Source organism: Tupaia chinensis, unplaced genomic scaffold, assembly GCF_000334495.1.
Source record: "Tupaia chinensis unplaced genomic scaffold, TupChi_1.0 Scaffold143651_1, whole genome shotgun sequence".
Classification (NCBI taxonomy): Eukaryota; Metazoa; Chordata; class Mammalia; order Scandentia; family Tupaiidae; genus Tupaia; species Tupaia belangeri.
The window spans coordinates 2,662,712-2,675,691 of NW_006203500.1; the positions used below are offsets into that span (position 1 = coordinate 2,662,712).

At 38.2% G+C, this 12,980-nt stretch overlaps 1 protein-coding gene across 1 annotated transcript in view; it reads left to right on the forward strand.

The window, feature by feature from the left end:
• Window positions 1-12,980, forward strand: part of SMC1B (structural maintenance of chromosomes 1B) — a gene marked incomplete at its 5' end in the record, with an annotated part of 88,127 nt that overhangs the window by 8,786 nt on the left and 66,361 nt on the right. Inside the window, 4 exons of the mRNA XM_006164637.1 lie at window positions 1,336-1,574; window positions 5,249-5,507; window positions 6,702-6,842; window positions 11,232-11,314. Coding sequence (XP_006164699.1) covers window positions 1,336-1,574; window positions 5,249-5,507; window positions 6,702-6,842; window positions 11,232-11,314 — 722 coding nt within the window. The remainder of the gene's footprint in view (window positions 1-1,335; window positions 1,575-5,248; window positions 5,508-6,701; window positions 6,843-11,231; window positions 11,315-12,980) is intronic.

A 12,980-nucleotide genomic window follows, 5' to 3' on the forward strand; every position in this document is an offset into this window, starting at 1 on the left:
TGGCGGGCCCCCGCCCCCTCTGAGAAAAAAACCTCCCCAAAAAAAAAAAAAAAAAAAACACTTTAATTTACTTTTCATTAGTTTAAATCCTTAAGGGATACAGCACGTGGATTCTATATCCATGGGTTTGAGACCCTGATTATAGCCAGCAGAAGTAACTGTAGGTTGGCTAGTCAGTGGTTTGGAGGTTAAGATAATGGGCTCCCACATGGCTGACTGTGACTTGAAATCCTGAGAGGAGAATAGAGATGAAAGGATTGCACCATCCCTCCTTGGGAGGTGCTTTCTCACTTTCCTTCTCTATGTCTCTGTGTGTCTCCAGTGAACACATGTGCCCTATAACCCTCCCCCCCCACCAAAAATATATAAAAAGGCTGTGGACCACAGCCTTCCAGGCATAGTTGCCTTTTAGAAGTTCTATTCCCAGCAGGCTTCCACAGACTCCAAGATAGCAGAAAGGGCCTTTCTAGATTTTTTAAGTAGCCTGGTAATCATCGTTTGCCTGTTTCTTAGAATACTTCATTTTTTAGGAGCTTTCCTCTTGAGGTAGTCCATTCCTTTATTAGGGCAAATGTTTTTTTTTTGGAGAGGTTTTCGCTATAGGGCGCATGCGCTCGCCAGACAGAGAGAGACATAGAGACAGAAAGCGAAAAATCACCCCCCAGGGGGGATGGTCACGCCGCAATCCCTTCTCCTCCATTCTCCTCCCTGGATCTTGGGCACGCACGCACACGCGCCCGCCGTGAGTTCTAAGCCACCGGGTCCGGGACGCGAACCGCAGTCGACTACGTGGGAGTCCAGCGACAGCCATTACGCTAACTGCTGGTTCCCTATTAGGGCAAATGTTAAAGAGACTTCTTTTCACGTATACTTAAGAACCATCACAGTCTGTTAGTCCTGTTGGAGTTGTCTTGATAGGAAAATTGCTTCCTGTAGCAGAACCTTGACCTGGAATCAATTGAATTTAAATTTCCTAGGCACCTTATAAGTTATATTGTGCTCTCCCATCATTTATAAGTGAGGAGCTGATGGACTTGTCTAACTCACAGACCAAGAAAGAAATGGGACTAGAACCCAAGTTAGCAAATGCCACTTTATTTTTACTACCATAGATTTGAGTGCATAAATACAAAATTATTTAGTTTTACTGGTCTATTTTAGAAATATATTCAGAAACTATCTTCAAATAATGCTGTTTTTGCCAAGAGTACTGTTTCCTAATGATGTAATAAAAAATTCAGTAGGGATTATCTGTTGGTACAATAGTTGGCATTTTTAAAAGATAAGCTTAAATATAGTCCTTTTAAACAACTGTTGAATTGTATTGTTTTTTAGGCAGAACGTTACCAGAGTCTCCTTGAAGAACTGAAAATAAATAAGATACAATTGCAGCTTTTCCAACTATATCATAATGAGAAGAAAATTCATTTTCTGAACACTGAGTTAGAACATGTGAACAGGAATTTAAATGACATGAAAGAATCTCTTTCTCAGCATGAAAACATAGTTAAAGCCAAGAAAAAGGAACATGGAGTACTAACTAGACAATTACAACAAACAGAAAAAGAATTAAAGTGAGTTTTTAAAACCAGTACTAGTTGGGTTTTATGTAGATTGAGAAAAAGAAAAGTGATCCTTTGAAAAATTCACTTTTTAAAATAAGCTTTTATTGAGCTGACCCTATAGCCTAGTGGTTCAGTGAGCCAGATCCCATGTGGTCAACTGCAGTTCGAATCCTGGTTCCAAAAGCTTGAAAAACATAACAGGTGCTTTGTGTGCTTGCCTAGAATCCCAACAGGATGGAGAAATAGAAAAAAAGATAGCAGCATGACCACACTACATTGAGGGTTACTCTCTCCCTTTCTCTTTCTCTGTGTTTCTCTCTGGTGAGCACATATACCCTCTAACAATGAAAAAAACTTAAATAAATAAATGAAATAAGCTTGGGAACCAGCGTAATGGCTGTGTCACTGGACTCCCACGTAGTTGACTGCGGTTCACATCCCAGACCTGGTGGCTTAAAACTCACACCGGGCACATGTGCGTGCGTGCCCAAAATCCCGAGAGGAGAATGGAGGAGAAGGAATTGTGGTGTGACCATCCCCTCTTGGGGGTGATTTCTCACTTTTTGTCTCTCTGTCTCTTGTCTGTCTGGCGAGAGCACACGCCCTATAGTGAAAACCTTTCCAAAAATATTAAAATGAAATAAGCTTTAATTTTGGAATGCTTCTTGCCATACAGAAAGATTTATAAAAATAGAACAGAACTTTCTTATATTTTCCAGTTTCAACTATTATTTATATTAATATGATAGATTCATCATAATTAATAAACTAATATTGATATATATTAAATACATCTCATACTTTATTCATTTTTTTCTCAGTTTTTGCCTACTGTCCTTTTTCTCATCCAGCATACCATATTATATTTAGTTGTTTGTCTCCTTAGGTTCCTCTTGGCTATATCAGTTTCTTAGGCTTCCTTAATTTTGACAAACTTAGCAGTTTTGAAGCATATTTATTATTTTTTGGGTAAAATGTCTCTCAATTAGGATTTGTCTGATAAATTTTCTCTTAATTAGACTGGGGCTATGGGAGGAATATCACAGAAGTAAAATGTTCTCAAATCAGGTGTCAACATATGTATGACATATCCTGTACTGTGTATTATCACCATGCTATCACTGTTGATATTGACCTTGATTATCTGATTGAAATAGTGTTTTTACGTGACTGAAGTATAGATTTTTTCACTATAAAGTTAGTTGTTTTCCCATTTCCATGCTAGAATCTTTGAAAAGACATCACTCGCATAGTCCACACTTATGAGTGGAGAATTATCTTTCACTTTGAAGGCAAAGTAGCTGCCTAATTTATTTGAAATTCTACTGTGAAGGAGTTTTATCTCTTCTCCTTATTTATTCAATTATCTATTTACATTAGAATGGATTTATGCATATTTTGTGTTTGGGGCAAAAACAAATATAACATAATTTTGTTAATTAGGATTGTTCAGCTGTGGCCTTTTAGAACTCTGATTTGGCTCCTGTGTTCCTTTGTCATAGCCTCATCATTGTGTCTTTTTTTTTTTTCCCCAAGCACTTTCTCACTTTCTGGCACTGCAAAATGATCCAGGCTCATTCATTCATTCATTTAAACTTTATTGCCAGAGGGTGTATGCACTCACCAGAGATAAAGTAACCCCCATTTTCCTCCATTCCTCCTGTCCATAAGAATATTGGGCATGTGCACACATGGCCCAACATGTTTTTCAAGCCTCCAGAGCCAGGATTCATGCCACAGTTGGCCAGGTGAGACCCAGCTCTCTTAACCACTGGGTTGATCTTTCTCTCTTTTTCTTTCTCACTCCCTTGAACAAGAGAGAGACACCAACAGTATCCTCAACAGTATCTTAATACTGCACTTTGCCCCCAGCCTTAAGCCATCTGATCATGGGCAAGTGCATTCCTACCATACTAGAAACCTTTCCTGTGGATTTGTTTTTGAAGAGCACTGTGTTTTATCTCTGCTCCACAGTCTGACTCCTCTAGGCTCATCTTATATGAACCAGTTCTATAATCAGCCTGCCCCAGTTGATCAGTCTGTCCCCGTTCTAGAAGCAATCATTTCTCCAAGAAGCCCCCATTTCTTGCACTGGAGAATGGTATTAGGAACCAACATCTAGGTGTTAGGTATACTCATCACTACTGGGTGTGGTTTGCCTCTAGAACTAGGAAATATATGCATGTATGCTACCTTTTCTTTTTTTTTTTTTTTTAAGAGATTTTCACTGTAGGGCGCGTGCGCTCACCAGACAGACAGAGAGAGACATAGAGACAGAAAGCGAGAAATCACCCCCCAGGGGGTTGGTCACACCGCAATCCCTTCTCCTCCATTCTCCTCTCGGGATCTTGGGCACGCACGCACACGTGCCCGGCGTGAATTTTAAGCCACCGGGATCGGGACACGAACCGCGGTCGACTACGTGGGAGTCCAGCGACATAGCCATTACTCTAACTGCTGGTTCCCACCTTTTCTTTTTTTTAAAGAGAGGTTTTTGGTATAGGGCATGTGCACTCACCAGAGAAACAGAGAGAAAGTGAGAAATCATCACTCCCCCTCCCAGAGAGGTTGGCCATGCCACATTTCCTTCTCCTCCATTCTCCTGGGATTTTGGGCATGCACGCACATGAACCTGGTGTGAGTTTCAAGCCACCAGGTCGAGGACTCAAACCGCTGGCAACCATGTGGGAGTCGAGCAATGTAACCATTATGCCATGTGCTGGTCCCTGTATGCTAACTCTTAATGTGTGCTAAGTCTTACATATACACATACCTATAAACATTTGTATATGTAACTACCTGTATCTATATTAAGCTAAGCATGAGTTCATATTGATTCTCCTAACTCTTAATTCATCACTACCGTCCATTCTAGCCTTCTTTTACTTATGTATAACCTCCCATTTCAGCAGCAAAAATCTAGCTTCTACCATCTACTATTTGCTTAATTGTTCAACTCCAATAATCACATATAGCAGTGTCAGAATTGCTAACCTGTGCCCCATGGGAAGCGGTATAACTAGAGTACAGTGGTTACATTAGGTGGGCACTTTTCGCTTCCACTTTAATAAGATTGTTTCATAGAATTATAGTATATGGCTCCAGTATTGTGCATCAGTGCCCCTACTGGCTGCAACAGTATGGCTGGGCCAAGTTCTATAGGTTTTAATAATTTTATAGTGTCATGTGCTCACTATTACAGCCTCATACTGAGTAGTTAAACCACTCTTTAAAAATGGCCCCTATGGACCAGCGGATGGTGTAATGGTTACATCACTGGACTCCCATGTAGTTGACTGTGGTTCGAGTCCCAGACCTGGTGGCTTAAAACTCATGCTAGGCACATGTGTGTACATGCCCAAAATTCTGAGAAGAGAATGGAAGAGAAGAGATTGCAACATGGCCATCTCCCCAGGGAGTAATTTCTCACTTTCTGTCTCTCTGTCTCTGGCAAGCACATGAGCCCTATAGCAAAAATCTGTCTTAAGAAAAAAAAAAAAGGCCCCAATGCTTCATCTTTCTGCTTACCCTAACACTTTCCTCTGACAACTAATGATCTGCTTGCAGTCTCTGAAAGTTGGTTTTTGGTTTTTAGTTTATTTTTGAATACGATGTGATCAAAAGAACTTCCTTTTGTATAATAAAAAAATCATTAGAGGAAACTTTTTATTTTTCCTTTTTAGATCTCTTGAAGCACTTTTAAATCAGAAACGACCTCAGTACATTAAAGCCAAAGAAAACACTTCTTATCACTTCAAGAAATTAGATGTGGCAAAGAAATCAATAAAAGACAGTGAAAAACAGTGTTCTAAACAGGAAGATGACATTAAAGCCTTGGAAACAGAGCTGGTTGATTTAGATGGTGCATGGAAAAGTTTTGAAAAGCAGATTGAGGAAGAAATCTTACATAAAGGGCGAGACATTGAGCTGGAAGCCAGTCAGGTGAAAAAGTCAACATATGGGAAATCTCTTGTTTCTATTGTTTCAGCTTGTTTTACTTAGAAAAACGTAAAGGGTGACCTCTCATAGCCACTAGGTCACCGGGTAGGCCCTAAAGGATGGATATTTTAAGACATTTTCTTCAGAGTATAAATTATGGGGACTTAAATTTCTCAGCCTGTATACAGAATCTAAATTTAATCTTGAGACTATTTTTCTTTTCTAAGATTAGATGGTATGATAACATTTAGGAGTTAAAGTCCTAGAAAATAATTCAGCAAGATTACATGATATAATTTTGTAATAGTAAAAGTTAAGTAATTACCTAAGTTACTTGTTTTTAAGGTAATCATTTTTCCCCCATGAAGATTATAAAACTGAAAAGTCAAATATACATCCCTTTAAAGAGACAGGATCACTTAATTGACAGGAGGGAAATTGATTACTTGAGGGTATTTAAAGTTTGATTAATTAATACCCAAATTAATATACAAGATTTAATTAAAATAAATTAATAATGACTATCAAAAAATATGTAACTAAAATTTTCAAACATTTTTCTCAATTAAAATTTTATCATTTGGGGACCAGCAGTTAGCGTAATGGCTATGTCTCTGGACTCCCCATGTAGTTGACTGCAGTTCAAGTCCTGGACATGGCGGCTTAAACTCACGCTGATCACGTGTGCATGCATGCCCAAGATCCCTAGAGGAGAATGGAGGAAAGGGGATTGCGGCGTGGCCATCCCCACCGAGGGTGATTTCTCGCTTTCTGTCTCTCTGTCTCTGTCTGTCTTTCTGGTGAATACACATGCCTGGTAGCAAAGACCTCTCCAAAAAAAAAGTTATTTCTCTTATTAATTTTATGATAATCTTACATCACAACTCATGTATATACACCAATAAATGAGTATATAAGTAAATATAATTTTCTCTGAATTCTCCTTTCTTTGTACAATTTTTTATCAGACACCTTATCATAGAGTTTGTTTTGAATAACCTATTGCTCTACCTAAACAGTTTTGAATATGGAGGCTTTCATATTATGTTCACATTATTTTACCCAGGGAAGGTGGCCAATATGACCTAATTGATATAAAACAAGCTTTTGATAAGATTGTCTGCTAATACAGGGTATCACACAAAGAATTTCTTCTCATGTCTTTGAGTTAGCAATGTCTCAATGGTGTTTATACAGCTGCATCGTTATAAAGAACTTAAAGAGCAAGTAAGAAAGAAAGTAGCTATAATGACTCAACAGCTGGAAAAACTGCAGTGGGAACAGAAGGCAGAGGAAGGAAGACTGGCATTTGAAAAGAGGAGGCATGGAGAAGTTCAGGTATCTTGCATCATACAGTAATGATTTAGAATTCTTCTCAATGAAATTTTATTCCCTTTTGATTAAGTTTTCAATATATAAGTGGATTTACATCAAACATTAGCAATTAACAATTTTCTGGATTGCCTATTGTGCTGCTTAGTATAATTTAGGTAATTCTTTAAAAGAAATTATTAAAAGGGACCAGCAGATGGCAGAATGGTTACATCGCTGGACTCCCACATGGCTGACTAAGGCTAAGGCCCCAGCCCAGGGGTTTGAAACTCATGCCAAGCATGTGTGCCCAGAGTCCTGAGAATGGAGGAGAAGGGATTGCAATGTGGCCATTCCCCCTGGGGCTGATTTCTTGCTTTCTGTCTCCATCTCTTCGACAAGTGCACGTGCACTATAGCAAAAATCTCTCTTTAAAAAAAAAAAAAAAAGATGGTATTGGGGCCAGCAGGTTGTGTGGTGGTTTAGGCACTGGACTCGACTCCCACATGGTGGCTTGCTTTCTCACTCCCTACCCCCACCCCCTTTTTGGTGAGCGCACATGCCCAGTGGCAATTTTTAAAATAATAATAATAAAATTGAATAAATAATTTTTAAAAAAATGGACAATACCTTTATTCCTGTGTATCTGTGCATCTATAGGGTGATAGGCATGGTCCGAAGACATAATCTCTTTTTGCCTTTGTGTGTGTACACTTGCTGGAAACAGAGGGAAAGTGAGAAATCACCACCACCACCACCCCGGGGGGTTGGCTACACCACAGTCCCTTCTCCTAGGATCTTAGACATGCATTCACACCTGCCTGGTGTGATTTTCAAGCCACTGGGTCTGGGATTCAAACTGCAGTCAGCCATGTGGGAGTCCAGCAACATAACCACTATACCATCTGGTGATCACTTATTCTCTGTTCTTACTTGTACTTTAGTCCAGTAGGGTTAGGAGAAGTGTAGAGAAAGGGGAAAAAAGTATCATGATAGAGGTGAATGCATAGTCATACAAAACATTACGGACATTTAGCCCAAAAGGAACTCAATATTAATATATTGTGAGTAACCCTCAAGGCATGGATATGGTGTTCTGCAGATTTAAGGCAGACTTGGCTTTCAGCATTGCTCTTTACTCAGGGGTATGATTTCAGTAAATAAGTTAATTAACTCCTGTGGGCTTTGATTTTTTTTGTATAGTGAGGATAGGTATGTCTGCCTCAGATGGGCAGGTTGAACAAGAGGAAAGTACGATAATACACCAAGCATCTAGTCTCTCTCTCTTAAGCCTCATGACCTTTTTCTAAAGGCTAAAACTTGAGCTCTACAATGATTATTATAGCACCTTAAATACTACTAGCAATTCACTATGTATTTTGGTGTCTGGGGGCCATCCTGTAAATATGATTACCGTTTCTAATAAGTTATAGTGGGCCAATGATTTGAAATTATATATATTTGATTTTCTAATTTAAATTTGGAATTTAGAGGAAAAACATATTGATTACTTTGTTAGACACTTCACATTTATTAGCTCTTTTATGTCTCACAACCGTCCTGTAGAGGTATTTGTTCTAGTATCCAGATGAAGAAACTGAGGGATGAAATTTCAAAAAGAAATAGATCTCTAGAAATAGGTCTGACATGTTCAAGAAGTAACCATAATAATATCATGTAGTCTGTGTTTGTATATACTGTGTGCCAAGCACTGATGTAAACCTAATTTAGTCAATCCTCCAACAACCTTAAGAGATTATATTATCACTGTAGTTTCTCATCCTACTACTGCCTTGGTGAAGTATAGTCACAGCTTTAAATACCATCTGCTACTGATTCCCAAATTTATATCTCTAACTCAGTACATCTAAACTTCAACCTCATAATAGATAGCCACTGCTTCCTCAGTATCTTCATTTTGGATGTTCAGTAGACATCTGAAACTTAAGTTCCAAGACCAGCAGATGGCATAGTAGTTACATTGCTGGACTCCAACATAGCCAACTGTGGTTCGATTCCCGGACCAAGTGCCTTGAAACTCATGCCAGATGCATGTGCGTGCATGCCCAAACTCACGAGAGAATGGAGGAGAAGGGATTGCAGGATGGCCATCCCCCGAGGGGTGATTTCTTGCGTTCTATCTCTCTCTATTTCTGACATGTGCATACACCCTATTGCAAAAATCTCTCAAGAGCAAAAACAAACAAACGGACAAAAACCTTAAGTTCCAAACCTAAACCCAAATATGCTCCAAACCTAGTCTTTCCTATCTCAGGAGATGCCAATTCAGTCTTACTAGTTTTTCAGTCCAAATTTGTGTAGTTCAACTTTGACTCTTTTAGGAAATTTTGTTGGCTCTGCCTTTAAAATATGACAAGAATCTGATCCTTTCTCTTCATTTCTATTGCTACCATGCTGATCCAAATCACCATCTTAATTTTGAGTTGAGATTAATATAAGCCACTAGGTTTCTCATTTTTTTTTTGTTTGTTTAATTAGTTAGGTTTCTCTGCTTCTAACCTTGACTCCTACACAGTAGTCAGCATAGCAGCCCTTAAATCAAATTATGAAACTTGTCTTTTTTTAAATCTCTAGGGGTTTCTTGTCACACTTAAAATTAAATGAAAGTCCTCGAGTGACCTACATAGACCTACCTGATATTCTCACCTCTCCCCTCCCATTTAATGCTTATACCACCTTTTCCTATTTTCTCTCTTGTTCTCTGTTATCTGGCTGTACTAGCTTCCTGGAACATGTATATGTTTCTTCCACAGGTCCTTTGCACTATTTGTTCCTCTGCCTGGAACTCTGTCCATATTTCTTAAGTTCCTTGCTTCTTACAGGGCTTTGCTCATATGCTACCTTCTCAGTGAGGCCTACCCTAACTGCCCTCTTTAAATTTGTAGTCCCCTCTGCATTTTCTTCTATTTTTCCCATAGCATTAATCTCTGTCTTTTAAAAAAGGTTTTCTAAATAAGCTTCTAATTTTGTATTCATCTTGTTGCTATAAAGAATGTTGAGGGACCAGCATTTAGCGTAATGGCTATGTTGCTGGACTCCCATGTAGTCGACTGTGGTTTGCGTCCCCGACCCGGTGGCTTAAAACCCATGCCAGGCGCGTGAACATGGCCCTGCAGACACCTTGATTTCAGACTTCTGTTCTCCAGAACTGCAACAGTACAAATATCTGTGGTTTTAAGCCACCAAGTTTGTGGCATTTTGTCATTATATAGCCCTAGGAAAGTAAAAGAGATGATAACTAAACAAAAACCACAGAATTTGGTTCGATAAGTCTGCCAGTCATGCAGCTCCACCAGAGTGCTCTCATCCTGAATGAAGGATGGAAGACCTATTTTTTGTTTGGTTGCTTTTTCTTTTGTTTTCTTGGCAGTTTATATAAAACTGGCTTTCAGAAAAATTTGATTCCAAATATTTGGAACCATTATTTGCCATCTCTGATGGTATTTATGGCTCAACATTCTTTTTTGGAGAGGTTTTTGCTATAGGGCACGTGCGCTTGCCACACAGACAGAGAGAGACAGAGAGACAGAAAGTGAGAAATCACCCCACAGGGGGAATGGCCATGCTGCAATCCCTTCTCCTCTGTTTTCCTCTCAGGATCTTGGGACACACAATGTTTGTTTAGTGATTTTTGTGTGTGTGTGTAATCAGTCAGTAAACCAGAATAGTTATCTCCATGGAATATGTTTGTCCTTTTCCACTTGAAAACTGTGATATTTTTCTGGTATTTTATACTGAAAAAGAATTGTGTTTTTACTTTCATACTCTCCTAGTTTTAGACCATCTAGTAATGATCTAAAGAGATGATCTTGCTATAGTTCATAGGATGAATTTGATGGGGAAAAGATTAAAAACATAAAACTAGTTGGAGGCTACCCTAGTATTTGAATTTAATGATAAAGTGGATAGAGGAAGACTTTTGTGAAGTCCTCCCCCCAACAGTTGTGCCTATTAGTTGCCCTGTAGTAGGTGCCTAAATTGTGACTAAACCACTGTACTGTCTCTCCTACCAAACATTAAGGACTCTATCCTATTTATTATTTTATCTCTAGTTTCTATTGCATGTTAGCCAGTGAGTAAATATTTATCAAATTAATTAGTTTGAAGGATAGATGAGAACTGTATAGATATTTGAAAATAATTCCCTTGAAGTTTTAAGTGAAATCACTGGAGAGCAAATATCTAGCAAATGGTAGAGATGGGATTTGAACCCTGATCTGTGTAACTTCAAAACTCTATACCAGACTGACTTTTCCAAATTAAAATGTGCTCTCATAACTATTTTATATAATTATATATTTTCATTTCAAATTTATAACAGCTTATATTCTAGCCATGTAATTTTATTGGTTTGTAATGGCTGTAATTGATTTTAGATTTCATTTTCTATTTCAGGGAAATCTAAAACAAATAAAAGAACAAATAGAAGATCATAAAAAACGAATAGAAAAGTTGGAGGAGTATACAAAGACATGCATGTAGGTAGAGTTAAAAAAAATTTTCTCGCAGCTTTCTTACATCCAAAGGGCTCTGATGTGTTTCTGTATATTACATGACTGCTCCCACTGTGTTAATAATGTTCTCATTTCTCTATTGATTTTCATTTCATTGTAGGTCATTGAAGATTATACTTAGCTGCAGAAAGCATAATAATTTAGAGTATGCTTATTAAATTTTAAAAGTATACATGTAAAATAGTAGTGAGACATAAACTCCCTTTTGGTATTGATATTTTATAATAAAAATAACGAGTTACATCATGAAAGCTAGTTCAATCTAAGTATTCTACCAATATGGATTTTTTTTAAATTGGCTTTTTTTTTTTTAATTTTATTATCATCATAATCTTCTTTCTATTACACTAGATTACATATAACTTTACATTGACTTCCATTGCTTTTTCAAAAGGGAATGCCATGCATGTCAGTCAATACAGAGATATCAATCTCCCCGCTTTATCATTCAATATCTTTTCCATGCTTTTCCCAATAATTATTATTATAATTTTTTTAAACAATCAATCACTATTTCTCATTTTGCTTATTAAAAAGACTTCACCCATTATGAAATACTTCCCAGACCGGTTCAGTTGAGAATACTATACATGTCATCATCAACAGGTAATAAACCATATCTATTTCTCATTACCATCCTGCCTCTCTATTGTTCACTGCTGTCTTTATCCTCTTCTCCCTCCTTTTTTTTTTTTTATACTTTGTTTTTTATTATAAATTTTTTCTCATCACAACACACATATGAATTTTCCATCCAAAATACACTGTGCATTGGCTCAATCAAGCACATCAACATATATGTTCTCAGCAAATGATTTCCCAATTTTTGTGTCCTGCATACCTTGCCTTTTGTTTTGCCATCCTAGGTTCCCCATCCCCACCCTCTGCCATGTCCCATCTTCCTCCTCCATTGTCCCTGACATTCATGATTGCCCTCAATGGCTTCCGCCCCCCCCCATTCAATTGTTCTACCAATGAACTCAATTAGTCTAAGTATATCCACTAGCTAGCACAGCTGACATATCCTTACACATGTATCCAAATCTGATCCTAGGCATAAACCCCAGGGAGTAGAATGAACATATTATAAAGTAGACCCCAGTTGTGTCCATACAACTCTCTTCAGTCATCAAATGTGCATTTTTTTTTCCTCCTGCTTATTACTTTTTTTATATTAAATTATATTGCCTAACACTCATTCCCTGAGTATCATCACAACACACCAAGTGTAGTTTCCCATCTAGGATAAACTACATAGTGTCTTAATCAAGCATGTCGTCACCAATACTGTTCCATTTCTACTTTCATACATATAAATATGTTTTTTATCCTATGTTTGACCCTCAGCCCTTTCCCCCTCTCCCAATTACTCTATCTCTGCTATAGACAGCTATCCTCCAGAGGGGTCATTGAAAATGCGATACCTGCGAGTAGAGGGAGAGGGGTCACGAGTCCAAAGTTTTTAACAATAGGGAAAATAGATTCCATTCAAGGTTGGATCAAGTGTGGGTCTCGTGCAGTTCCGCAACTGTAGGTGAGTCTCCATGGAATACAGTTTCAGGAAGGCGGTTCTGGCAAGCAGAGTTGACCATCAGTTGATGCGGCACAGCAGCCATCTTGTGGTTAGCAG